This window comes from Rattus norvegicus, chromosome 10 (genome assembly GCF_021556685.1).
Source record: "Rattus norvegicus strain SHRSP/BbbUtx chromosome 10, alternate assembly SHRSP_T2T, whole genome shotgun sequence".
NCBI classification, from domain to species: domain Eukaryota; kingdom Metazoa; phylum Chordata; class Mammalia; order Rodentia; family Muridae; genus Rattus; species Rattus norvegicus.
In genome coordinates this window covers 66,495,719-66,523,594 of record NC_141543.1, presented here as the reverse complement: position 1 = coordinate 66,523,594, position 27,876 = coordinate 66,495,719, and the positions used below count along the sequence as shown (strand labels likewise).

The 27,876-nt window shown below is 45.0% G+C and overlaps 2 protein-coding genes and 1 pseudogene across 3 annotated transcripts in view; 2 read left to right on the top strand and 1 right to left on the bottom strand.

Moving 5' to 3' along the window:
- Ywhae (tyrosine 3-monooxygenase/tryptophan 5-monooxygenase activation protein, epsilon) overlaps positions 1-504 on the bottom strand; it is a 37,692-nt gene extending 37,188 nt beyond the window's left edge. The window contains exon 1 of one of the 2 annotated variants that reach the window (NM_031603.2): positions 325-504. In NM_031603.2, coding sequence (NP_113791.2) covers positions 325-388 — 64 coding nt within the window. In that variant the 5' untranslated portion in view covers positions 389-504. The remainder of the gene's footprint in view (positions 1-324) is intronic. The other variant, XM_087571256.1, reaches the window with a different exon arrangement.
- On the top strand, positions 244-26,432 carry LOC148002967 (uncharacterized). Its single transcript, XM_087574987.1, has 2 exons — positions 244-714; positions 24,305-26,432. The coding sequence occupies exons 1-2, from the start codon at positions 423-425 to the stop codon at positions 24,334-24,336; spliced, it is 324 nt and encodes a 107-aa protein (XP_087431113.1). The 5' UTR covers positions 244-422; the 3' UTR covers positions 24,337-26,432.
- On the top strand, positions 23,244-23,329 carry LOC120095485 (U2 spliceosomal RNA; annotated as a pseudogene).
- Positions 26,433-27,876: the final 1,444 nt, after the last annotated feature.

The following is a 27,876-nucleotide window of genomic DNA, read 5'->3' as shown; positions in this document are numbered from 1 at the left end:
AGACGGCACTCGCCATCTCCTCCCCCTCCCCCGCCCGGGGACTCGCCCTCCCCCTCCAGCCGCCATTTTACAACCAACTCCTCCACCCTACACCCCGGCCTGCTGGCTGGCGAGCGTCTGCAACCTAAGGACACCGGAGGGGTCAAATTCCTAGGCCCGGAGACTCCCACCGCTTCGGGAGCCCGCAGGCCATTTCCTGCTTCCCGACCCACGTCCCAAGCCAGGCTCGGAGACGATGCCGCCATTTTGTCTCCGGTTCCCGGCCTCTGTGGGCGGCGGCGGAGGGTCCGAGACTTCCAGCCCCCCGACACCCCCACAACTCACCGTCGTATCGCTCGGCCTGCTCTGCCAGCTTCGCCTGGTACACCAGATCCTCCCGATCATCCATAGCGGCAGCGGCTCCGGCAGGGTCTGCACGACGGATGGAAGCGGATAGCGTCTCCGACTCTCTCAGCTTCTCGCTCCGCGTCCGAGCAGTAAAAATGGCGGCGCCTCAATCCGGGACTTCCGCCTGCGCACGCGGACAACTGCTCAGCTCTATGGCAACCGCTCCCTGGCAACTGGCGCGGGGGGGCGGGTCCGGGAGTTCGGCGCCAGAAAAGGCTGGAACCTGCACGACGGACGCCCCTCCTCCGTCAGCTCAGCGGGCGACTCTGCGGCGAGGCGGGAACTGCGACTGCGACAGAGAGCGGCCCCTGGAGCGGCTGGAGGCAGGTCGGCTTAGACTGCGGGAGGGGAGTAAACCAGAAGCCTGTGCTAGGCAACCGCGGGCTGGCCTGTGGGCGACAGAGCAAGAGGCTTTATGAATTCTTGCTACGGCAGGCCTTCCTCATTGAGATCAACCTGCCCTGTGCACTCTAGCACATTTTTCTCATCCGTGTGCCCTTTTCAGGTCCTTTTAACCCCTAGGTAAAGAATTGAGAAATGAAGAAGGGAGAGCTCGAGTTTTCACGCATCACCATCTCTCTTGCTCACACACTGTAAGCACTTTCTTCTCCCCCTCCAGCTGTATTTTTATCTCTTTGGCCTATCATAGATAGGACTTTTGTTAAAAAGCCTCTGTTTTTGACTCATGTGCGTTGGTGCGTGCGTTTAATCCCAACACTAAGGAGGTAGAGGCAGGAGGATCGAGTTTGGATCCAGCCTCATCTACAAAGCAAATTCCAGGTCAGCCTGGGCTACATTGTAAAAAACCCCCATCTCAAAAATAAACAAACCACACAGAAAGGAAAGAGAAAGAAAAAGTGATCAATCTAAACTAATTAAGGGAAACCCTCACTAGAGGGAAAAAAGACAAGAAAGTGGCTTGCCTCATTCGGAGTGCAAGGTGCACCTGAGTAAGGGCAAATTGATGTGGATGAGTTAGAAATAAAGAATTCTCGCCGGGGCTGGGGATTTAGCTCAGTGGTAGAGCGCTTACCTAGGAAGCGCAAGGCCCTGGGTTCGGTCCCCAGCTCCGAAAAAAAAAAGAAAAAAAAAAAAAAAAAAAAGAAATAAAGAATTCTCAATGGGAATTGCTTCATTTGCAATGGCCATGCCTATTCTGCTTCCCAATGGATTTTCAACATCTTATACTCAATATCTGCTTGCTGCTGAGCCATGCAAGAAAAGGGCCTCAAAGTGTGAAATAGAAAGGTTGGGACCAAATTACCGTAGGCCTGAGGTCACAAGCTGAGAGGCTTGCATCTTAGCCTATGAACCGACAGGAATTGTCTTGTTCAAGTGCGGAGACTGACCCCAGAGCCTCGAGCATGAGCTTTACCACTGAGTTATAGTCCTAGCCGGGTAAGCCGTGTTTTGATGATTCTGAGTGGAAGATGACATCATCATAATTATACTTAAGAAAAGTATTACATATTTGCTGAAGTAGTGATTCACGCCTATAATTCCAGCACTGTGGAACCAGAAACAGAGGGATTGCCACAAGTTCCAGGCCAGCCTGGACTAAAAATACCCTACCTCGAAACACACACACAGAAAAAGAAAGGAGATTGTAGTGAGTTTTGGTTTCTTTAAAAGCCCAAATGTTATGTGAATATGTTTGTGGGGTTTTTTTGTTTTTGGGGGGTTTTTTTTCTTCTTTTTTTCAGAGCTGGGGACCGAACCCAGGGCCTTACCACTGAGCTAAATCCCCAACCCCAATATGTTTGTGTTTTAATCCCAAGTGTGGGATAAGAGGCTGCTTCACAGCAGGTGATTATGATTTACCCTGTGCTCTAGCAGGGGCGTGGTTTCGCCCGCTGCAGAGAGTTTATGTTTGGAATTCTGGAGACTCTGGAGAGGAGGATAAACAAATGCCACACTCCAAAGAAGCAGGTTGCTGCTGCCCCTATGCTGATCCTGGTCGCTGTCGTTGTAGTTTGTCAAATGGTCATAAGCAAAGAGACAATAAGTTAGAGATACCCTGACAACAAAGATTGAATTTGCCCCAAGGAACCCAGTGTCCCCAATGAGCAGGAAGTAGCCTTAACAGGTCTATATTCCCTTTACTCTTCTTTCTCTCCTACCTAGTGCTGGGGGCTTGGAAGGGATTAGGGTAGAATAGGGTTGGAAGGGAGGTAGAGGTATAAAAATCCAGTAAAAGAGACAAAAAGAATATGCCAACAGGGAAAAGAAACCATTGCATAGCAGTAATGAACAAGAATGATAAATTGTCACGTTACAAAATATAAGCAAAAGATAATCAATAATAACCTCTGGACAGAGAGGAAAGGACAGACAGGAATAGCATCATAGAGAAGCCACAAGACTGTAGCTGACCAGCTATGGGAAATAAAACTCGACTTCCCATCCTTCCACCCTGTCAAAGGGATGAAGAACCGTGCCAGTAACATAAAAGAAATACAGAGCTGCATATGGTAACTCACCTATAATCCCAGCACTAAGAAGCTGAGACAGGAGAATTACCATGAGCTCAAAGCCAGCCTTGATTACATAGTTCCAGTTCCAGGCCAGCCCCAGCAAGAGGATAAGACGTATGTATGTCTTTAAAACAAACTGGAAAGGGGGTAGTGGGATACACTTGGGAGACAAAGGCAGTTGGAACTCTTGAGTTCCAGGCCAAGCTACAGAACAAGTTTCGCTACACACAAAAACAATAACAGTGGAGTTGGGGATTTAGCTCAGTGATAGAGCGCTTGCCTAGCAAGCACAAGACCCTGGGTTCGGTCCCCAGCTCCGGAGGGAAAAAAAAAAACAATAACAGTAATAAAAAAATTAAAAATTGGGCTGGAGAGATGGCTCAGTGGTTAGGAGCACTGACTGCTCTTCCTGAGGTCCTGAGTTCAAATCCCAGCAATCACATAGCAGCTCACAACCATCTGTAATGGAATCTGATGCCCTCTTCTGGTGTGTCTGAAGACAGCTACTCATATATAATGAATAAATAAATCTTTAAAAAAATTAAAAAATTAAAAAAATTAAAAATTAAAAAACAGGGTTGGGGATTTAGCTCAGTGGTAGAGCGCTTGCCTAGCAAGCGCAAGGCCCTGGGTTCGGTCCCCAGCTCCGGAAAAAACAAAAACAAAAACAAAAAATTAAAAAACAAAAACAGGAATCCAGGAAGAGTTGCTAGTTGATGGGAAACAGAAAAACATCTATTTACCACATGATGGTTCTGAGATTCCACAAGCATTAGGCAGGTAGAATAACAAACATGAAGTTGAAAAGGGAGACTGAAACCTGGCATGGTAGTGCTTACCTGTAATCCCAGCATAGGAAACACTGTGGCAGAAAGATCAGGAGTTAAGACCACTCTCAGCCACACATGAAGTGCAATACCTCCTGGGTATTGCAGAGAAGCATTTCACAGAAATGGAGATGTTTTAGTATGCTGTATCGCTAGGGCAACTGTGTTTCATTTGCTGTAATCAGGTTGATTTTGCTTTTTTAAAATGTATTTACTGTAATTATGACAGGGATTTTGCCTGTATATAGGTTTGTGCACTGTGTATGTCTGGTGCCCTTGGAGACCAGAAGAGGGCTTCCTTGGATACCCTGGAATTGGAGTTAACAGATGGTTGTAAACCACCATGTATATATTGTGAACTGAACCCAGGTTCTCTGTTAGAGCAACCAGAGCTCTTAACTGTTGACCCCTGTCCATTCCCTGTAATTAGTATTTAAAAGTCAGACGGAAGGAGCAACTGAAGTTGTACAAAGCCTGAGTCTGCTCTGAGGCAATTCTTACTGTAGGTTACATACTTCTGACCAGGAGATGGATGGAGACTTCACAACCGATCGAAAATCCTTAGGGTGTCACTACATTAGGTTACATACTTAAATATTCAACCCAGATTTACTTAATAGACACAGAGGAAGTGGCTGTAGCTCACTTGGTAGAGTTCTTGACTAATATGCTGGATAGTTTTATGTCACCTTGACAGAAACCAAAGTCATCTGAAAGGAAGGGGCCTCAATTAAGAAAATGCCTCCAAAAGAACAAGCTAAAGCAAACCTGGAGGGTGTTTTCTTAAAATTGGTGACTGATGGGGCAGGGCCCAGTCTATGTGAGTGGTGCCATTCCTAGGCTGATGGTTCTGGGTTCTACAAGAAAGCATAGAACAAGAGTGAGCCACCCCTCCAAGGCTCCTGCCCTGCTTGAGTTCCTGTCCTGACTTCCTTTGACAAACTATGTTGTGGAAGTGTAAGCCAGATAAACCCTTTCCTCCCAGAGTTCCTTTAGTTTGTGTTTCATCACTAACAGTAACCCAAAGACGCTAGCATGCACAAAGCCCTGGGTTCCATCCACACATGGGGAAGATAACCATAATTAATCCCAGCGTGTGGGAGACAAAAGCAAGGAGATTCCTATGAGCTTGAGGCTAGCCTGGTGTATATGGACAGTTCCAGGCCAGTCAGGGCTACAGAGTTAGACCCTGACACCAAATAAAAACAAACAAATCGCCATGGTAGTATAGGCTTATGATCCCACACTCTGGAAGTGGAGGTAAGAAGGTAAGAAGTTCAAGATCACCTAAGAATATCAAGTTTGAGTTCAGCCTAGGCAACATAAGACACTGCCCCCCACAAAAAAAGGTGGGAGCTGGTGAAGTCACTCAGCAGATAGACCTCTAGCCTTCACACATAGGCGTGCCTACACACACACACTTTGTTGCCAGCACTGTGTGTGTTTCTCCAAACTTGCTACATAGTAAAGGATGACAAACTCCTAATCCTCCGGACTGTAGGTGTACATCAGCCACCAGGCCCAGTTTTATGCAGTGCTGGGGACTGAACCTAGGACTTCATGCATGTTAGACAAGCATCCTATCAACTGAGCTGCATCTCCAGCCCCAGTTTTATGTTTTAACTTCTAAAATTCAGCTGTTTGAGGTGCACAATCTGTGCCCTCTTCTGAGTTACCCCTCAGCTCCTAAAACAGTGGCTTCATGTTATGCTTTGCCCTAGGTGACCCCATCTTACAAAGCAGTACTTAGCACCGTTATGAGAGCAAGTGCAGAAGCAGTGTGACTGACTTAGGGGCCTGTGCTGTGCTGCCCAGGACCCTAAAAGTAAAAAGGTGGCACTACCTTTTACCCTAGGGGTGTGACTTTAACCCAAGCACTTAGGAGGCAGAGGCAGGTAGATCTGCATAAGTTCAAGGCCAGCCTGATCTACATAACTAATTCCAAGACAGCCAAGGCTACACTGGGATACCCTGTCTCAAAAAAACAAAACAAAAAGTACAAAAACAAGCCAAGTACTACTTATAGACCTATCAAAGTTGTAAAGATAAGAGTACTTGGACACAGTAAAGCCACAAAGGAAACTGAGAACATAGCTCACAAGCAAAGCATTCGCCAAGCATACATAAGGTGGCCTACGTTCCACCCACAGCACCACAAAAGTAAATGAAATAGGGGCTGGAGACATGGCTCAGCCATTAGGAACACTGACTTCCTGAGGTCCTGAGTTCAATTCCAAGTGACCACATGGTGGCTTACAACCATCTGTAATGGGATCTGATGCCCTCTTCTAGTGTGTCACAAGACAGTGACAGTGTACTCACATAAAATAAATATTTAAAAATAAATAAATGAAATAAAAATAAAAAGCAAGTCAGAAAAATTAGGCCTAAACACTTAACAAATACATCAGACCAAGTTAGGGTGCAGCACCCTCATCTGGACCCCATAAAGAGGGGATACCTAAAATTATGATTCCATGGTCCTACAACCGTGTAACCTGACTACTCTGCCCCAAGAGACTGGCAAGTGGGAAACTGAAGACTGTCCTGGACTTCAGCTCAGCTTGCTCTCACTGCTCACGGTTTCCTCCAACCTCAGTGCCTTTCCAGCCATTGAGGTCTGCTTCTAGGGCCTCCCCAGTACTATAACTCAACTCTCTTCTGTAGCTCAGCTCCAACCTAAGTCCTGGGGCTTGGCTCCATGGACCTCCCCAACAGCTCTCCAAGTCCCTTACTAACCTTTTCTCTCTCTCTGTTTCTCTCCCTCTTCCCCTCCCTAGTCTCCCTCCCTCTCCTCTGTGTGTGTGTCTGTGTGCAACTTTTTTTTTTTTTTTGGTTCTTTTTTTCGGAGCTGGGGACCGAACCCAGGGCCTTGCGCTTCCTAGGCAAGCGCTCTACCACTGAGCTAAATCCCCAACCCCTGTGTGCAACTTTTGAAGGTTAGTTCTTCTATCATTAAGATTCTGGGGGTCGGGGCTGGAGAGATGGCTCAGCGGTTAAGAGAACTGACTGCTCTTCCAGAGGTCCTGAGTTCAATTCCCAGCAACCACATGGTGGCTCACAACCATCTGTAATAGGATCCGATGCCCTCTGGTGTGTTTGCAGATGGCTACAGTGTACTTATATAAATAAAAACTAATAAAAAAATTTTAAAGATTCTGGGGGTCGAACCCAGGTCATTATGCTTGACAGCAAGTGCCCTTACCCTCTGAGTTATCTCCCTACCCCACTGTTTTGTTTTCTTTCTTTGTTTAACACAGAACCACAAAATATAGCCCTAGTCAGTCTGGCACTCAGGGAGATCAGCCTGCCCCTGCCCTCCTACAGCTGTGAATAAAGGTATGTGCCACTGGGACTTGGAATTCTCACTAGCCTAGGATGGCTGCCCAATAAACCCTAGAACTCTACTTGTCTTTATGCTGCCTCAAGCCAAATTCATAAGTGAGTTCTGCGGACAAGGCATGTACTATCTGCCCAGCCTCTTTAATGAACATTTTGTTAACACACATTATACAGAATGACATTTTGGTATTTTCATGCAGGTGGACAAAGTGTTTTGGTCCTATTCACCCCCATTGCTTTCTCATCCCCTCACACTTGCTGATCTCTTCCTCTTCACAACCAGTCTCTTTCTTATTTTCATGCTCCTGTGTAGTGAGAATTTTGGTTTCTTTAAAAAGCCAGTTATGTAAATACGTTTTGGTTTTAATCCTAGGTGTGGGATAAGAGGCTATTTCACAGCAGGTGACTATAATTTGTCTATGATTGCTCTGGCATGGGTGTGGTTTTGCCAGCTGCAGATAGTTTCTTCGAATGTATAACATTTGGAATTCTGGGAATTTTTCAAAGGGTATAAATGCCAGAGTCCCAGGAGCAGCCGAGGGTTGACTCCACAGAGGCTGCTGTTCCTCCAGCTGCTGCAGGTTCTTAAGTGATCCAAAGCAAAGAGATAAAAATAAATGGGATATCCTGATGACGAAGACGGGACTTGTCTCAAGGAACTCAATGCCCCTAGTCAGTAGGAAGTAGTCTAAAGAGGTCTACACCCCCTTTCCCCTCTAACCTTTCTCTCCTACCCTAGTGTTAGGAGAGTTGGAAGGGATTAGGGTGGAAAGGGTCAGAAGGGTATAGGTATAAGAACCAAATAAAGAAACCAGTGTAGTAGGGCTACATCCTTGGTGTGTATATAGGTGGCTCAGTGAATTTAGTTAGCATTGCTTACAGAAGCATGGCCGCCTTACAAGTGGTATGTCAACTTGACACAAGCTGAAGCCTATCAGAGGATGGAACAGACAGGATTCCAGGACAGCCATGACTACACAGAAGCCCTGTCTTGAAAAACCAAAGCCAAACAGGAAATTCCCCCCATAAAATCAGTTTGTAGGCAAGCCTGCAGGACATTTTCTTAATTAGTAATGGATCTGGGAAAACCCAGCACATTGTGGGTGGTGCCATCTTGAGCTGGTGGTCCTGGAGTCTATAAGAAAACAGGCTAAGTAAGCCATAATGAGGAAGCCAGTAAGCAGCACCCCTCCATGGCCTCTGTATCAGTTCCTGCCTCCAGGTTCCTGTGCTGTTTCAGATCCTGTCCTGACTTCCTTTGATGGTGAACAGTGACAGGAAGTGTAAGCCAAATAGACTCTTTCCTCCCCAGCTTGCTTTCTGATGTTTCAACCCAGCAACAGAAATCCTAAGATGCCTCCTACATCCTCGGGAGTGCAGCTAGTTACTACAGTGCCTTTTAGTGTGCACATGCTCGTATGTGTCTGTGAAAGCCTCAGGTCAGCATCACATCCCATTCCTCAGGAGCTATCCACCTTGTTTGAGACAAGGTCTCTCTGGGGAACAGCCCTGGCTGGCCTGGAATTCACAGTGTAAACCAGGATGGCCTGGAACTCATGGAGATCCACCTGCATCACCACTCCGGGCCTGTTTACTTTTTTTTTGAATTTTGTAATTATATTTATGTACAGAAAACTCAAGTGTACATTTAACCCAGTTTAGTGGCGAGTTCTTTAGCCTTTGCCTTTTCCAGCTTGGCAATGCGAGCCACAGACTTAGGACCCAGGACGTTGCCTCCCCAGTGGTGATGGATCTCGTCATATCTGTCATTATAATTGGTCCTAATAGCTTCCACCAGCTTAGCCAGAGCACCCTTGTCTTCCGAGTTCACCTGTGTGAAGGCAACAGTGGTGCATGTCTTCCTGTGGACCAGAAGCCCCAGCCTGGCCTTTCCCTTGATGATGCAGTAGGGCACCCCCGTCTTTCGACAAAGGGCAGGCAGGAAAAGCACCAGCTCAATGGGGTCTACATCATGGGCAATCACCACCAGCTGAGCCTTCTTGTTCTCCACCAAGGTGGTAACTGTATTGACCCCTGCTCGGAGGACAGGGGGTCTCTTAGTTGGGACGTCCCCTTTGCCAGCAGCTTTCTTCTCAGCGGGGGCCAGCAGCCTTTGCTTCTTCTCCTGCTTTGTCTCTGGCCTGTACTTGTGGGCAAAGCAGCTGAGCCGCTGTTTTCCTGTCCAGGGCCTGGAGGAACTGGTTGATGGCAGGAGGTACTTTGAGCCACTTATAGAGGATGGCTCTTTGCCACTGCAGCCTGATGTAGCAGGGCCATTTGACGAAGCGTGTGAAATCTCTTTTGGGCTGGATGTCCTGCCCAATGCTGAAGTTCTTAGGCCTTTTCTCAAACAAAGGAGTGATTACCTTTTTGGCCTCCTGTTTCTTGACCACGGCGGGGGCGGGGGTCACCTTCTTCCCCTTAGCCTTCTTTCCTTTGGGCATCTTGCTTGGCTGGAGGAGAGAGCCTGTTTACTTTTTAAACTTATTTGCTTTATGTATATGTGTGTGCATGAGAGGATGTATGTGCAACCATATGTTTGCAGGAGGTGCGGGAGGTCAAGGAAGCAAAGAGAAAATTGATCATCTTGAAATGGAGTCGTGGGTGATGGTGAGCTGCCCAATGTGGGTGTTGAGAACTGAACTGCATCCAGGTCCCCCGAGAGAGCAGCAAGTGCTCTTAACTTCAGAGCCGCCTCTCCACCCTCCCTGGTCTTTCAAAGACAGGATCTTTCATTGACCATGGGTTCCCCAATTAGGCTAGACTTGCTGACCAGTGAGTTAGAGGGATCTGCCTGTCTATACCTTCCCAGTGCCAGGATCACAACACATGCCACCAATCCAACCTTTTTGAAAGGGCTCTGGGGCGTGGACTCGGGGATCCAATAGTGGGAGCTTTACCAGCTGAGGGGACTCTGCACCTGTATGGGCTTCTGCCTCTAGTAAGGAGGCTTTGGACTCTGCTGCTGCCTCGTAACCTTTTTGTAGTTATCCCACAGCCTACATGTATGCATATATAGAGATGATTACAGGGTGCTGTGTAATATATTATCTGAGTTCATTTTAGTAATCACCATCGGCATAAAAGAACCTGTATTTGCCCACAGCCAGCTATCAAAGGAAATCAGGACCAGCTGGCCAACTGCAGTAATGAAACTTTTGAGTATTGCTTTTGAATTATTAAATAATTAAATAACTTAGTGGAAATACATGGAAGTGTCCACTTGTTTCTGGTACAGTAGCTCACAGTAGCCTCACTGTGTGCTCAGAAACAGCCTAGAATTTGTGATATAGTCCAGGCTGGCTTTCAACTCAAAGTAATCCTCCTGCCTCTGCCTCCTGAGCACTGGAGTGCATATTGTATTTAATTTTTTTTTTTTTTTAGAAAGTCTCTCCATGGCCTCAAATTCATTAAAACAGCTTTGGATCCCCAGTGTGTTCCCGTACACACTGAGTTACAGGTGTGCACTATTACATTTGACATTTTTAACTTCTATGTTTTGTTCATACCCTGGCTTTAATTTCTTCTTTTTAGATTAATTTTCTCGGGCTGGAGAGATGGCTCAGCGGTTAAGAGCACCCGACTGCTCTTCCAGAGGTCATGAGTTCAATTCCCAGCAACCACATGGTGGCTCACAACCATCTGTAAAGAGATCCGATGTCCTCTTCTGGTGTATCTGAAGACAGCTACAGTGTACTTATATATAATAAATAAATAAATCTTTAGATTAATTTTCTCTTATGTGTATAAGCATTTTGCTTTCGGATCTGTATGTGAACCAAATTCATGCCTGGTACCCACAGAGGTCAGAAGAGGGCACCAGATCCTCTAGAACTGGAAGTACAGAGAGTTGTGAGCCACCATGTGGATGCTGGGAACTGAACCCAGGTCCTCTGCAAGAGCAAGTGCTCTCAGCCACCGAGCTCCAGCCTGTTTTTATAATTTTCTTGTTGCTGTCTCTTTAGACAGTCTCACTACGTAGCCCTACCTCCTGGGAACTTGCTGTGTATAGATGCTGGCCTGAAACAGACCTGTCCGCCTGCCTCTGCTTCCTCAAGTGAAATGCATGTGCCAGGGTGATTCAAAGAGGCCAGAGGGGGGCGTTGCACCATCTGGAACCAGAACTAACAATGGCTGTGCTGCCGCGCCAAAAAATGTATTACTTTTTTTTAATTTGAAGTAATTTATGGAAATATTTGGACATGTGAAAATATTTTTTCAGTAATACTTTTCTTCAGTGGCTAATGGCACTTGCTATGTTGGGTAAGGGCTCTACCACTGTCTTCGTTAGGGTTTCCGTTGCTGTGAGCAGACACCATGACTATGGCAATTCTTTTTTTTTTTTTTTTTTTTTTGGTTCTTTTTTTCGGAGCTGGGGACCGAACCCAGGGCCTTGCGCTTCCTAGACAAGCGCTCTACCGCTGAGCTAAATCCCCAACCCCGACCATGGCAATTCTTATAAGGGAAAACATTCCATTGGGGCTGGCTTACAGTTCAAAGGGTTCAGTCTATAATGATCATGGTGGGAAGCATGGCAGCCTGCAGGCAGACATGGTACTGGAGGAGCTGAGAGAGACTTCTGCATCTTGATCTGAAGGCAGCTAGGAGGAAGTCACAGAGATCCTCTTGCCTCTGCCTTCTGAGTTCTGGGATTAAAGGCATGCTCAAACACCACCTGGCTCATTTTATATTTTTTTTTCATTTTATACTTTTATGTGCACTCCTGGTCCCCATAGAGGCCGGAAGAAGATATCGGATCCCCTGGAACTGGAGGTCGACTGTTGGGAACCACAGTCTGGGTGCTGAGACCCAAATCCAGTTCCCCAGAGTAAGCCAGTGCTCTTAACCACTGCACCATCTCTACAGTCCAACCTCTACACAATTTTAAAGGAATCTGAATAGTTAATTTTTTTTAAAGATTTATTTTATTTATTATATAAGTACACTGTAGCTGTCTTCAGATACACCAGAAGAGGACATCAGATCTCTTTACAGATGGTTGTGAGCCACCATGTGGTTGCTGGGAATTGAACTCATGACCTCTGGAAGAGCAGTCGGGTGCTCTTAACCGCTGAGCCATCTCTCCAGCCCCTGAATAGTTAAATTTTATTGTTTTCTAATTCTGGTTAATATTGTAGCCAGGTGGTGTTTGTCTTTGTGCAGGGGTGAGATTGAGCTCAAAGCCAAACCTCAGTGCCCCTCTGAACTGTAACCCAGCCCAGACTCTGCCTTTGAACTACATTTTCTTCTTCAAATTATTATGTGTGTTTTGCCTTCATACATGTATGTGCACCACATGTTCACCTGGTGTCCTCATCAAATCCCTTGGAACTGGAATTACAGATATATATGGTTGTGAACCCTCATGTTGGTGCCTGAGATCACGTTCTCTGCAAGAACAAGTCCTCTTAACCACAGAGCCATCTCTCCAACCCCTTGGACTGCATTCTCTCTCACCCTCCTTCTCCCTCTGCTTCTCTCCCTCCCCTTCCCTTCCTCCCTCCCTCTCTCCCTGTGTGTGTATATGTGTCTATGAATGCACAAAGGGCTGTGTGCACATGCATTTATGTAGAAGTCAGAAGGCAACCTCAGATGCTCCTTAGAAGCCATCAGCCTTGAAATGTGACAGGAACTCCCTGATTAGGGGAGGCTGGCTGGCCAGCAAACCCCAGGAAATCACCTGTCTCTACATCTCCAGCTCATGATTGTGCACCATCATGCTCAGCTTTTTAGGTGATGCTGGGGATAGACCTTAGGCCCTCATGATTGTGTGGCAATTACTTTACTGACTAAGCCATCATCCCAGTCCCATTGTTGTTGAGCTTGTTTTGTTTGAGTGTATGATGTGCATGTGTGTGTACATGTATAAGTACACATATGGGTGTGGTGCGTGGGTCTCACATGCCTGTAGAGACCTGAGATAAATGCTAGGTATTGTCTTAGTTAGGGTTTTATTTCTGTGAACAGACATCATGAGCAAGGCAACATTATAAGGATAACATTTAATTGGGGCTGGCTTACAGGTTCAGAGGTTCAGTCCAGTATCATCAAGGCAGGAGCATGGCAGCATCCAGACAATCATTGTGCAAGACCTGAGAGTTCTGCATCTTCATCTGAAGGCGGCTAGTGGAAGATTTACTTCCAGGCTGCTAGGACTAGAATATTAAAGCCCACTCCCACAGTGGCACACCTACTCCAACAAGGCTACACCTCCAAATAGTGCCACTCCCTGGGACAAGCATAAACAAACCAGCACAGTGTTATAAGGATATTTTATCAAAGCACACAACTTTAATCCCTGCACCCAGGAGGCAGAGACAGGTGGATCTCTGAGTTCAAGGCCATCTGATCTACAATATGAGTCCCAGAACAGTCAGAGATACACAAAGAAACCCAGTCTCAAAAGAAAAAAAAAAGGCTGTAATACCAAAAGGAGGAGGATCAAGAATTCAAGACCATCCTTGGCTATATAATAAGTTTGAAGCCAGCCTGGGCCCCATGAAATCATATCTCAAAAAAGAAAACAAGGACTTATGGGATAAGTTGCCAAGTCTGATCATCTAAGTTGGATCCCTGAGCCCCACCTGGTGGAAGGCCAGGACCCTGTGCACACTGTCATATATGTGCCTCCATACACATACATATGGTGGTACATACCTTTAAGAACTCAGGAGGTAGATACAGGTGGAGCTCTGTGCGTTTGAGGCCAGCCAGATCCATAGAGTGAGCTCTAGAGTAACAGGGCCACTAGTAGGACCATGCCTCAAAAATAAAATTTATTTAAAAAATCTTGAGTCTCAAGAGTAACTCAGTGATTAAGAGCACCCCCTACTCTTCCAAAGGACTGGAGCTTGGAGTGCAGTACCCACACTATTGCTCACAACCATCCACAACTCCCATCCCAGGGGACTCCTCTAGTCTCCTAGGACTCCAGACACACAAGTGGCGAAAAGACATATAAACAGGCAAAATGGCCACATATAAAAAATAAAATAACAAAAGCAACCTTAGTCTGGGCATGGTGGCACATGCCTTTAATCCCTGCAATCAGGAGACAAAGAATCGTTAGGCAAGCCTGGGGACTTCAGGGTAGAAGGCAAAAACTGACTTCTACAAGTGTTCCCGGACCACACATGTGCATGCAAATAAATTCGCGCACACATACTACACACACACACACACACACACACACACACACACACACACAGTGTTGCTGTGCACCCACCGGTACAGACACACAAAGATAAATGTAGGTAAAATAAGCTTGTCAGAAGTGTAGTGCATCCCTGTGGTCTGAGCATTCAGGAGGGTGAAGAAATAGCACCATAAGACTGTTTTCATTGCTACTTCATAACTATAATTTTGCTGTTATGACTCATAGTGTGAACATCTGTGTTTTCCTATGGTCTGTTTGACTCCCGTGAAAGGGTCGGTCACCCCAAAAGGGTTGTCACCCACAAGTTGAGAACTGACATTTATTTATTCACTGATCGATGAATAAAAACCAGAGAGAGAGAGAGAGAGAGAGAGAGAGAGAGAGAGGGTATGTTGTGACAGGGTCTCACTATGAAGCCCTGACTGTTCTGAAGTTCACAATTTAGATCAGAGTCGCTTCAAATTCTCAGAAATTCCCCTTGCCTCTGCCTCTCAAGTGTTGGGACAGGTTATAGGTGTGCATCACCATGCATCTTTTTATTTTAAAGGCTTATTTTATTCTTATTTTCTTTTGAGATGGGGTCTCACTATGTATTCCTAGCTAGTCTGAACTCAGTTTGTTGACCAGTCTAGCCTTGAACTCATAGCGGTTTGGTTGATCATGCCTCTTGGCTGTAGATGCATGCCACCACACCTGGCAAATTTGAAACAGGTGTGGTGCCACGAGTGCGTACTCCCGCATTCAGGAGGCTAGTTTTAATTAATCATAACAAGACCCCCATGTGAACTTTTAAAATAGAGCTTGGAGTATAGTTTAATAAAAGAATGCTTGTTCAGCATACACAAGGTCCTTGGTTCAATCCTCAGGAAAGCAGAGGTCTTATTTCTTTATATTGAGATGTATTTTCAGGGCCAGGCAGTGGTGGCACACACCTTTAATCCCAGTGCTGCAGTGGCAGAGGCAGGAGGATTTCTGTGAGTTCAAGGCCAGCTTGGTCTACATAGTTTTAGGACAGCTATGTATATATAAAGAAATCCTATCTCAAAAAAAAATTAAATAAGCATTATCACTAATCCCAGTACTGGAGAAGCAGAAGCAGGGGACCGTTCCAAATACAAGACCAGTTTGGTTTACACAGCAAGTCCAGGACAACCACAGAACCAAGTTGTGTCTAAAGGTAAAAAAGAAAAGAGAAAAAAAAAAGTCATAGGTCCAGTCCCATAATCATGTGAGGCACATTTTAAACTTCCCAAATTATCTTTGAAGGAGCCGGTAGCACAGGTTGGTAAACAGCCTCTGGAAAACGAGATAGAAATGTGGCCATCACAGTGACTCAGTAATTGTACTCCTGGGAATGTGGACTAAAAATAACTCATCCCATCAAGACTCACTGACATACTTTGTAAGATTTTCCTCTTGCTATAACTAATTCTCACCACCTTTGATAAGCAAAAACAACCCATGTTTGTCACTTCAAATTCTGGGAGAGGACTACTAAAGTCACACTGCCAGAGGTCCAGAGGAAGCGCCCCCCTTCCCCTCCCCCTCCCCTTCCCCTCCCCCTCCCCTCCTCTTCCCCTTCCCCTCCCCCTCCTCTTCCCCTTCCCCCTCCCCTTCCCTCTTCCCCCTTTTGAAGTTTGCCTTCAAAGCATCTTAATGGCACATCTAGTACCATTAGCTTTGGTGTTTCTAATACAGGGTCTCACTATGTAGCTCTGACTGTCCTGGAAGTCAGGATGACCAGGATGGCCTTGAACTCACAGAGATCTGCTTGACTCTGCCTCCCAGTTGCTGGGATTAAAGGTGTGCCCAGCTTTGTAACTTTAATTTTTTTCAAAAACCTTACTTTTTTTTAAAAGATGTATTCATTTATTATATATAAGTACACTGTAGCTGTCTTCAGACACACCAGAAGAGGGCATCGGATCTCTTTACAGATGGTTGTGAGCCACCATGTGGTTGCTGGGAATTGAACTCAGGACCTCTGGAAGAGCAGTCGGTGCTCTTAACCGCTGAGCCATCTCTCCAGCCCCCAAACCTTACTTTTAATGATGGTTCTTAAATGCTTTAACCTCCCCTGTAGCCCACCACCTACCAGAGGTAATGGAAAAGAAGGGATACAGGGTGGGAGTGGACCCCTTTAGAAAGGGTCTTTGGAGCAACTGCCATCTGTGTTGTCTGGAAATCAGCAGTTCAGTTCACAGGTCAGCAGGCAGTGGCAGCTTGATCAACTGGCTAACACTTCGTAGATACACCAGCAGTCCAGTTCAGTAGAGTCGGGTTAGCATCAGTGATGACATGCTGGAGTCAGCAGGAGGGACCCTGAGGGACACCAGGAGAAGTTCTTGGCTGTGCCTTTCTCAGGGAAGGGAAGATCAGTGAAGACCCACAAGTGACACCCATAAGCATTGCACAGCTAGCTGTACCAGCAAGCCAAGTCCTGTCTCTGTCACTCCGTGGAGTCCTATTTGTACCCTCCAAATACCACTTGTCCTCCACGTGCCGTACCTCAGCATGTGCATCCAATTAGCCCGAGTCGGGCTGAAGCACACCACCAGACATTTTCTTGTGCATTTCTCTCGATAGAATCCTGACAAATGCAGCTCAATTATGCAATATAAGGCAAACCAATGCATGCATGTTGTTAGCAAAGAATCCTCTATGTCATTCCATGTGATTGCTTTAGCAGGATATCCTCTCTCGTGTCTGCTTCAGGGAAATGTTCCTTCACAAGTCTGCCTTAGCCTTTCACACCTGTGTCCACTTTAACAAAACGTTCCTTGATGTGTTTGGCCCAGCAAAATACCATCCAAGAGATCATCCAAATACCATCCAAAGAACCTATAAGTTTCCACTTCACAGCTTCGATAGTTTTTATTTATTTACACATTCACTCATACATTCTTGTTTGTTTGTTTGTTTGTTTGTTTTGTTTCTCTATGTAACCTTGGCTATCCTGGAACTCACTATGTAGACCAAGCTGGTCTTGAACTCAGAGGTCTCCCTGTCTCTGCTTTAAGGCATGAGCCAGCATGCTCAAGTGAGTTTTGTTTTGTTTTGTCTTTTGAGGCCTGGTTTCTCTGTGTAGCCAAAAGCAGAGATTCACTTGCCTTTGCGTCCTGGGTGCTAAGATTAAAACATGAGCCACCCCTGCCGGCAAAAGGATTTATTTTTTTAATCACATGTCCTTGTGTGGTAAGGGGTGCACATGTGATTGCAGGTGCCCAGAGAAGTCAGTTGCCCAGGAGCTGTTGTGAGCCCTCTGATGTGGGTACTGGGCACTGCGCTCAGGTCCTCTGGAAGAGCAGTGCATGCTCTCCACCACTGAGCCATTCGCCAGACCCTATTGCATTTTTACATTTTATTATTAGTGTGTATGTGCATGTGTGTTTGGGTACATGGACTTGCAGCATTCAACATGGAGGTCTAAGAAACACCTTTTCTTTCCACTCTGTGTGTTCCAGAATTAGAACCTTTCATTCTGGCACTCTGGAGGCAGAGGCAGACAGTCTTGGTGAGTTTGAAGCCAACCAGGGACAGGTGAGACCCTGCCTGAAAAGGGGAAGAGGGATAGAGAAACGCCTGAGTGGTTAAGAGCACTGCATTCCTCTAGAGGGTCCGAGTTCAGTTCCTAGCATTCACATGGTGGCCCACAACTATCTGTAACTCTAGTTCCATGGGATTCAAAGTCATCCTCTGTTTCCAAGAGCACTGTATGCATGTGTGTTGCATACACATGCATACACACAGGGTAAACATTCATACACATAAAACTAAAATTCTTTCATTTTTAAGCCAAACATCTCACGTCAGTAAAAGTACTTTTAGCTGCTGAGTCTTTTTGGAGGTCCCTACTTACTAATAGAGCCACAGTAGCTCTCCCCCTAGGGACTGTGTACAGCCACACAGTCAGACAGTGGCTTGTTACCCCACAACAATGATGCTGCTATTCCAGGGGCAAGCACACACTGACAGGCTAGTAGTGTGGCACACACAGGCCACAGCTGAGTAACTATAAAAGCCAACAGAAACGCTTTCTTTCAACTCAGCTTCCTGTCACTGTGTCCCAAACTCAAAGCTTGTCAACACCTTTTCTTTTTTTCTTTTTTCCTTTTTTCTTTTTTTAAAAAGAATTATTCAGGGCTGGAGAGATGGCTCAGCAGTTAAGAGCACTGACTGCTCTTCTGGTGTGTCTAAAAATAGCTACATAATTCTTTTATATATTTTTCTTTTTTTTTTTTAAGATTTATTTATTTATATGAGAATTACATGTATACCTGCATGCCAGAAGAGGGCACCAGATCCCATTACAGATGGTTGTGAGCCACCATGTGGTTGCTGGGATTTGAACTCAGGACCTCTGGAAGAGCAGACAGTGCTCTTAACCACTGAGTATCTCTCAAGCCCCAGCACATGTATCCTTATCTTTAAAGATTTTTTTATATTTAATTTTCCGAGTGTTTGCCTACATGAATGTATGTGTACCGTGTGCATGTCTGGTGCCTGTGAAAGTCGGAGAAGAAAGAATATTCCCTGGAACTGGAGTTAGTGGATGGTTGTGAGCTGCTATGTGGGCGCTGGGACTCAAACCCAGGTCCTCTGCAGGAGCAACAAGTGCCCTTAACCACTGAGTCATATCTCTAGCCAGGATTTTTGTTGTTTGTTTTTTGAGACAGGGTCTCATTGTGTGGCCCTGTCTGGCCTAGAACTCATTTTGTAGACCAGGCTGGCTTTGAACTTAGAGAGTCCCCACTGCCTCTGCCTCCCTGGTGCTGGGATTAAAGGCACATACCACCACACCTAGCTCAACTTTGAACTGATCCTCCTGAGTCTACCTCCCTGACAGTGGAATCAGCAGGGCATGCTAGTAAAAACCTTTAATCCTAGCATTTCAGGTTCGGCCTGCTAATCTGCTGGGGACTATGTAGTAAGACCCTGTCCTGAAACAGTGACAACCGCACTGCCCCTAACCAACAATAAACAAATCAAACCAGCTCCCTCCCAAAAACCCACAAAAACAAAAAGCAAAAATGCTGGGATTACAGGATGATATCACCGTGTCCAGTTTCTATAGGATGGGGATCTCATCCAAGGTCTCTGTGTCCTGGGCAAGCACTCTGCCATCACGAGCACATTCACCGCCCCACAAACAATACATTCATGGAAGGTTCGGAGATTGGTAGACTGCTTTTTGCAGTGCTGGAGACTGAACCCGGAAGGAGCCTCAGACATGCTAGGCAGGCCCCGTTTCACTGAGCTGAGTCCCCAGCCCTCACTGAGGTACAGCTCACATCAGACCATTCATTTTACAGCGGGGTTAGCACACAAACGGGCACACAGTTATATGCTAACTGGTATTAGATCGTTTCTAATACCTCAGAGGCCTTTGGTTTGGCTGAAGATGGCAGCTCATGTATCCATGCAGCATGTATATCATCTTAGTATCCAGGAGGTTGAGGCAGCAAGGTTGCCATGAGTTAACGGAAAACCTAGGCTCCATCTGTGACTATGTGAGAGTTGTATCTCCAAAAATACTCCTTAAAAATACAACTACTGGGGTGTTCAGGTGTCTCATTGTGTGCCTTGGTCAAATAATAACGTGAACTTGAGTCACAGGACACACACCGCAGGAGACCTGACTTCAGAGTTGTCCTTTGATTCCATATGCATGGCATGGCATGCACATCACACACAGACACAAAACGTATCAATAGTTGAAAGAATACATCTTGTCAGGCATGGTGGCACACACCTTTAATCCCAGAATATGGGAGGCAGATGAAGGCAGATCTCTGAGTTTGAGGCCAGTTTGGTCTACATAGAAAATCCAGGGTACACAGGGCTATGCAGTGAAACCCTGGCCAGATAGCTAGACAAGCAAACACGCACGTGCACACGCGCACACACACACACACACACACACACACACACACACACACACACATACACACACACATTTAAAATGAAGTTTACGGGGTTATGCATGAAACCAGAAATTACTGAGGTGACCAAAACCGAGGAAGACAAATGTAGTGTGTTTTCTCTCATGTGGATCCCAGCTTTTAATTTGAAGGTATGTGTTATTTATATGGATGCAAGTGTTACGGAGAGATTATAAAACTGGAAGGGGTTCATAGAAGGGGAGAGAGGTTTTAAAAAGGAGGGCTGTGGTAGTTTGCTTTAAATTTTTTTTTAATTTTTTTTTTTTTCAGAGCTGGGGACCGAACCCAGGGCCTTGCGCTTGCTAGGCAAGCGCTCTACCACTGAGCTAAATCCCCAACCCCAAGCTGTGGTAGTTTGGATGAGGAATGTCCCCCATAGTCAGCAGTTTGGAAAGATTTTAGCTGAGGAAATATGTTGAACAAAAGAGAACAAGTAAAAGATAACACAATAATCAGGCTTTCTTACAACTAATTATGATTTCCTTTTTAAGCAGCAGCTCACTGCCATGTGGCTTATGAACACCATTTTTTTTAAAGATTTATTTGTTTTATGTGTATGAGTACAACCGTAGCTGTTTTCAGCCACATCAAATCCCATTACAGATGGTTGTGAGCCACCATGTGGTTGTTAGGAATTGAATTCAGGACCTCTGGAAGAGCAGTCAGTGCTCTTAACCACTGAGCCATCTCTCCAACCCACATCATTCTTTTTTTTTTTTTTTTAAGCCAGGTCTCACTACATAGCCCTTGAACCAAACCTGGCTAAAGTGAGACTGCAAAAAGCAGTAATGGATGGTATGCTTTGATTCTAGTGGAAGATATGCAGAGGTAATTTAAGTCATCCCTTTTGTCGTGTTCTTTTTATAACACAGGACTCCTGAGAGCATTTGGGGACCTGGCTCAGGTCAATTCTACCAATGCACCTTCGCATTAACATGGTCATGCCCTTAGCTCTCACACTCAGGGAGGGAGGGATTCACTGCAAAGTTGGGATCACTAGAAAGAAGCACGTCCTATTACTGACTGCTGCCTTTAGGACCTACAATATTAAGGCCTACCAAAAGACCTACATCAAAACAGAAGAGATACTGCATGTATGTTTGCCTGTGGATCATGTGTCCTTGCCTGAGGAAGCCGGAAGAGGTCATTAAGTCCCCTGTAACTGGAGCTACAGAGTTCTGAGCGGCCTGTGTGTGCAGGGAACTGAATCTAGGTCCTCTGCAAGCACAGCAAGTGAGGTTAGTCACCTCCCCAACCCTGAATAATATTTGAAGATATTAAGCAATTTCTGCTGAATCTTTTTGTAAGACATGTTTCTGTCTTTCCTCATTTATCCAAGGCATTTTCTGATTGGGTTAATAAAAAGCAGAACAGCCAATAGCTAGGCAGGAGGGGGTAGAAGAGACTTCTAGGGAGGGAGAGAGGAACTCTGGGAAGGACTCAGATGTGTGGGGGATTCACCTGCCAGACATGGGGGAAGGAACAGGTGTGGAGACAGAAGGGAAAGTAAAGAGTCACGGTGGCAGAAGGCAGATTAGTATAAACGGGTTAATTGGCGCCTCAGAGAAAAACATGTTATAAATGGTGTCCAACGTGAGGGCACGTATAGCCAAGCTTAGAGGCTGTGAAAAGTTCCAGATGGAAGGCAGTGGAAAGCCAAACTTAGGCATTGGCCTAGCCAGGCATTAAAGCAGTGGAAGCTCCTGGGAAGGCGGCGGACAGATGTGGCTTCCTAGCGACCCAGCCTCGCAGGCCGGTGCTCGTGGTGTACAGAGTACCTTTAAAATGGTTCCTTTAAGAGGAGCAGGTGAGGGGTTGGGGATTTAGCTCAGTGGTAGAGCGCTTGCCTAGGAAGCGCAAGGCCCTGGGTTGGGTCCCCAGCTCCGAAAAAAAAAGAAAAAAAAAAAGAGGAGCAGGCGAACAGCCAAGCATGGGTAGGTGGCAAAAACTGCGGAGACAGGAGACTCTCAGCCCCTGCAGAAGGGAACCAGCACTTACCAGACACGGGGCAGAGCCACAGTGTATCTGGCAGGCTTATGAATATTTCCTGTGCACGATTGCCCCTTCCTGTCCAGTCAGTTGCGGCAGTAGGGCTGGCCCTTATTTAAGGCTTGGCTCACGAGGTCAGAGAATGGGGGCAGGCATGCAGAAAGCCAGGTCCAGACCAAGAAACTTTTAACAGGTGCAGTATACTTGAAGATGTGCTTAGGTGCTGAAGAAAGAAAAGAAACTGGGTATAGACAATCATAGAAGGAACGATTAATTTAAAAATAAAAAGTAAGTTCTCCAAAGGAAGGAGAAAGAGCAATAAAGATCTTTTGAAAGGTGCATAGATGCTAGAGAAACTAAAAACAAACAAACAAAAAAATTGCTGACTTTGAATATAAAAAGCAGAGTCGGGCTGGAGAGATGGCTCAGAGGTTAAGAACACTGACTGCTCTTCCAGAGGTCCTGAGTTGAAATCCCAGCAACCACATGGTGGTTCACAACCATCTTTTATGGGATCTGGTGCCCTCTTCTGGTGTGTCTGAAGAGAATGACAGTGTACTCACATATATAATTTTTTTTAAAGATGTATTCATTTATTATATATAAGTACACTGTAGCTGTCTTCAGACACACCAGAAGAGAGCATCGGATCTCTTTACAGATGGTTGTGAGCCACCATGTGGTTGCTGGGAATTGAACTCAGGACCTCTGGAAGAGTAGTCGGGTATTCTTAACCGCTGAGCCATCTCTCCAGCCCCATAATTTTTTTTTAAATGTAAATAAAAACAATGTCTCTGATGGAAGGAATTAGATTAAAAAGAGAATATTTTCTTTGTTAAAAAATGGAAAACACAGGATGGAGAGATGGCTCAGCAGTTAAGAGCACTGACTGCTCTTCCAGAGGTCCTGAGTTCAATTCCCAGCAACCACATGGTGGCTCATAACCATCTGTAATGGGATCTGATGTTCTCTTCTGGTGTGTCTGATGAGAATGACAGTGTGCTCACATACATAATTTTTTTAAAAAATGGAAAACACGAGGTCCACATCATAGGAGGAAAAATAATGGAAAACACAACAGAGGGCATTTGGATCCCGTATAATTTTGTGTATAAACATACAAATAATCGCTTCTCGGCCTTTTGGCTAAGATCAAGTGTAGTAACATACAAATAATTGTTCAGTAATGATCACAGTTTTTAATAACCTTTCTAAGAAAAATCAGAATAAGGCAGGCTTAGATAAGGGAAGAACTGAGGAATAGATTACTTGATTAAAGGTCATAGAACAAAATTAAAGGATTCTTTAAATCAGAATTTAAAAAAAAAAAAACATCAGATAAATACAATCTAAAGCCTATGGTGCCACCTTGTGACAAGATTGCAGAATGGCAACCCATGGAGATGCAATATTCTTGGGGTTGGGGATTTAGCTCAGTGGTAGAGCGCTTGCCTAGCAAGCACAAGGCCCTGGGTTTGGTCCCCAGCTCCGAAAAAAAAAACAAAAACAAAAACAAAAGAGATGCAATATTCTGAATTAAGGGTCTAGATTATGTTTAATGATGCCATCTTAAAGCAATGTCATCCAATAGCTTATATGTCTCCTTTTGTACAGTTTGAAACTTTAAAGTATATATATATGTGTGTGTGTGTGTGTGTGTGCGCGCGCGCGCGTGTGTGTATGTGTGTGTGTGTGTTAATACATCATACAGCTGATTCCTTTTCAGCATTTCAAGAGGCTTTGCCTTAAGCTCTAAAAAGGATGATTCTGAGACTGCATGTTTATTAGAGTTGTGGCTATCTTGGAAATGCCTTTGCATACTGAAGCTGATGACCCTGGCATGTGTGTCCATTAGAGAACAACTATTTTTCAGACATTATGTCATAGAACATGTTACAGATACATCTTACAATCCTACAGGTGAAACAACTGTAAAAAAGATCTAACTACATCTTGAAGGAGATGCTCATAGAACAGGAGGGGGATACAAGATCTCCCAGAGATAGATTAAATAATCCTTTATTGACTTCAAAAATTTTAAATGTCAATGAGACAGCATAGCTGTTGAAAAAACAGTGGATTTTAGAAAGGACTGCTGAGTTAAATCAGCCTATGTATGTGGCCACCCAGACTGGAAGTCCGGAAATGTGATGCATTAAGGACGAGCTCATGCCTTTGTTTCAACAGAGAATGAGAAGCTGTGGATCCCCTCAAAATGACTAAAGGTCAGATTAGACTGGAGAGACCTCCAGAAACTCTTGACTGAAAACAGGAAGAAACTCCAAAGAACAATGAAACAGAAGACATGGATGCTGCTCCCTTGGCATGGGGACAGCGCTGAGAATGGCTCAGACATGAAGGTCTATACATAGCCAATACATCTTCTCGGACTTATTATTATATGCCATCCTTCCATATGGCATGGATGGAGATTTATATTAAAGTGTGACTATGCAGTACAAACACAAAAATGTTTGATGTCTTTCACTCACTCGAAGAGCAGAGAACCATCTTTAGCTGATTTGTGCACACAGAACATTCCATATATGTGTTAGTGCAGAAATGTATCTTATCTGTAAGTCTGTGCTTTCAGAGCAAAAGCACCAGACACCAGTGAAGTCATCAAGTAGCCCAGGTGATCCGCCTCACATAATGCCTCAATAGCTGTTTCCTCAAAACTCTACATCCAAGATAACTTCAGAATGGCTAGCTAAGATGGTCCAGCCTCACACTGTCCCAGCCAGTGTGAGCCCTGCATGCCTCCATCACACAGAGACTGGACAGCATGTGACACAGCTCCCCCAGGACTTGAGCGTGATCCCAATTTTCATAGGGTCCCCAAAAGATGCCACTGCCCCCAGACAGCAGTAAGATGTCCCCATTCCCAAAAAGTGGGGTGGTGGCTTTGTTGTTGGTTGGGTGGGGGATGTCATTTAGGGAGGTTGGTCATAAGTTGTTAATGGTCTTGGCTAGGGAGGAAACCAAGGAGATTTCTTTCAGGGATCTCTTTCTCTTTTTCTTTCCTCTATCTGTCTTTCTCTCCTATCCAGTGTGGGGGAGATGAAAAGAAATATGAGAGAAGGTATAGGAATTATGTGATGAAAGGGTACATTACTGAATCTACTTTTAGGCTAAAAAGCAACTACTAGTCTCAAGTAGTTTATATTGGTATGAATCTTTGTATGATAGAAATTTAAGGTCATTTTTGCTACAACATATTGTGTATGTTTCAACTCTTGTTTAAGTTGTACCTATGTAACTATCTAACAATGTAAAGCTCTAGTCCTTTTGAACACTGCGATTACAAACTGTTTAGGATAGTTAAGAGATGCAAGATAGTAGTCAATCAAACTCGTTAGGTACTAGTTTAGTTTATTGCAAAAATAAGCATTATTGAGCCTCCCCCAGTTCTTTTTTTTTCCTTTTTCTTTTTTTTCCAGAGCTGAGGACTGAACCCAGGGCCTTGCGCTTCCTAGGCAAGCGCTCTACCACTGAGCTAAATCCCCAACCCCATTATTGAGCCTGTAACTCAGTCAGTTACTCAGTTTTCAAAGTAAAATAGTAAATGGCTAGAAACGTTTGCCGATTCAGATGTACTTTAGATAGATGGTCTTCAAACACTTCAGATATCTACAGAATAGGGCACTTAAGATGTTTAATAACATAAGGTTTTTCACAACAGTGAAACACATCAGCTCCTAGCAGCACTCACATTCTACTTAAAAGATGGACATCGAAGAACCTCCATTTGGAATTTTCTTCAAACATGACAAACATGTTTTGTTAGCCACCAAACAAAAAACTGCCCTTGCCTCAACTGCTGACAGCACACTGTCCAAACATGGAGGTCAACTGCTGAACTCTGTCAAGACAAGGTAGGCTAATTGTTCAGTATTTGTGCTTCACAGATAAATCTGTCAGATATTCTGGGCTTGTAGGCCAAAGGTGGATGCCCCAGCAGTACAGAGGAACCTGGGGTAACTGTCCTGGCAGCCAGCAGCCTCTGTCACTACTAGTTTTGGGAGCTGCCTACTCTGCAGTACCCCTGTATCAGGTAATATTTATCCTGGGGTCTCTGAAGTGATTGAAGTCTAGATAGAGTCTCACATTAGGCTTAAGTTGTGTAGGATTTAACAAACTGTTTTAAGGTCTAAAAAGATGTACTCACCTAGATATGGTAATGTAGTATTTTCTCCAAGTTGTCAAATACACAGACTTGACATTGCTAATGTAATTCTCACCTGATATTTTTTGTAATTGTTCTTATTGTATGTAGTTTACTTATGTTAGAGAAAGACCCTTTTACTGGACTAAAAGGGGGAGAGGTATTGAGATAAATCTTCTTGTAAGATGTTTCTGTCCTTCTTTAAGGTATTTTCTGATTGGTTTAATAAAGAGCTGAGCAGCTAATAGCTAGACAGGAAGGGATAGGCAGGACTTCCAGGAACTCTGGGAGTTAGATGCAGGGTGATTTGACAGCTAGAGGAAGAACCAGTGCTGGGACTGAAGGAGAGGGAACAAGTCACGTGGCAGAACGGAGTTTAGTATGAACGGGTTAAGTTATATGAGCTAGTAGGGAACAAGCCAGCTAAGACCAAGATTTATGATTAATAACAGGTCTCTGTGTCATTCTTCAGGAGCTGGCATCCCTGAGAGTCAAGATATAAGTTTCTATATTGTGTTTTAGAACAAAGTATGCTGGACATAATAACCCTAATGCTTTGAGGAGTGGAACTCAGCCTTTTTGAATGTGGCTAAAGCTAAAAACTCAGAAACGATACAAGCCAGAAAAGACTCACTGTTTTGTAATACAGTAGAGAGTGACAGGATTACCCACCCTTCTGTGAAAGAAAAACAAAGGGCTGGGAGGGCACCACCCTCTTGAGAACAAACTGTGAAGAACACTGTGTAACTACCAAGGACCATGTAAGTAGGTGTGGCTGAACCTAGTCTTTGAACTTCCAGAAGACTAAGGGTGCTAGGGAAGCAGCTGAGGTGCCCTTCGGTCCATCCTCTAGCACACCTGGGATGGCTGGACTAGGAATGGCCCCATAGACTCGTGTTTAAAAGGTTGGCCCACAGAGAGTGACACTAGTAGGTGTGGCCTTGTTGGAGGAACTATGCCACTATGGAGGCCGGCTTTCAGGTCTGATTCTCAAGGTAGCTTAAGGTAGCCTGTCTCCTGCAGCCTGCAGTTCAAGATGTAGAATTCTCCTTCTCCAGCCCCATGTGTCCGCATGCAACCATGCTATAAACTTTTTTTTTTTTAATTAACTTGAGTGTTTCTTATTTACATTTCGAGTGTTATTCCCTTTCCCGGTTTCCGGGCAAACATCCCCCTAATCCCTCCCCCATGCTATAAACTTCTTAAACTGTAGGGCAGCTCCAATGAACTGTTTTCCAAGAGTTGCTGTGGTCATAGTGTCTCTTCACAGCAATAGAAGCCGTACATTAGTGTTGGGTATCTACTCTTCCTTTGAGGGCCATTGCCAGCCCTCAGCAACACTGATACCTGAGAGCCAAGCACTATGGTAGGTTATGAAAATGTAAGAACCTGAAAAATTACTCGTGTTGTTGGAGTTATAGTTAAGTTAAACAATCACAAAAATGGTATGTAAGCATCACAGGGTATTGGTGGCACAGGTCTTTAATCCCAGAGCTTGGGAAGAGGCAGGTGAAATCTCTGTGAATTCAAGGCCAGCCTGGTCTACAGAGCCATTTCCAGGACAGCCAGAGCTACAGAGGCACCCTGTCTTTTT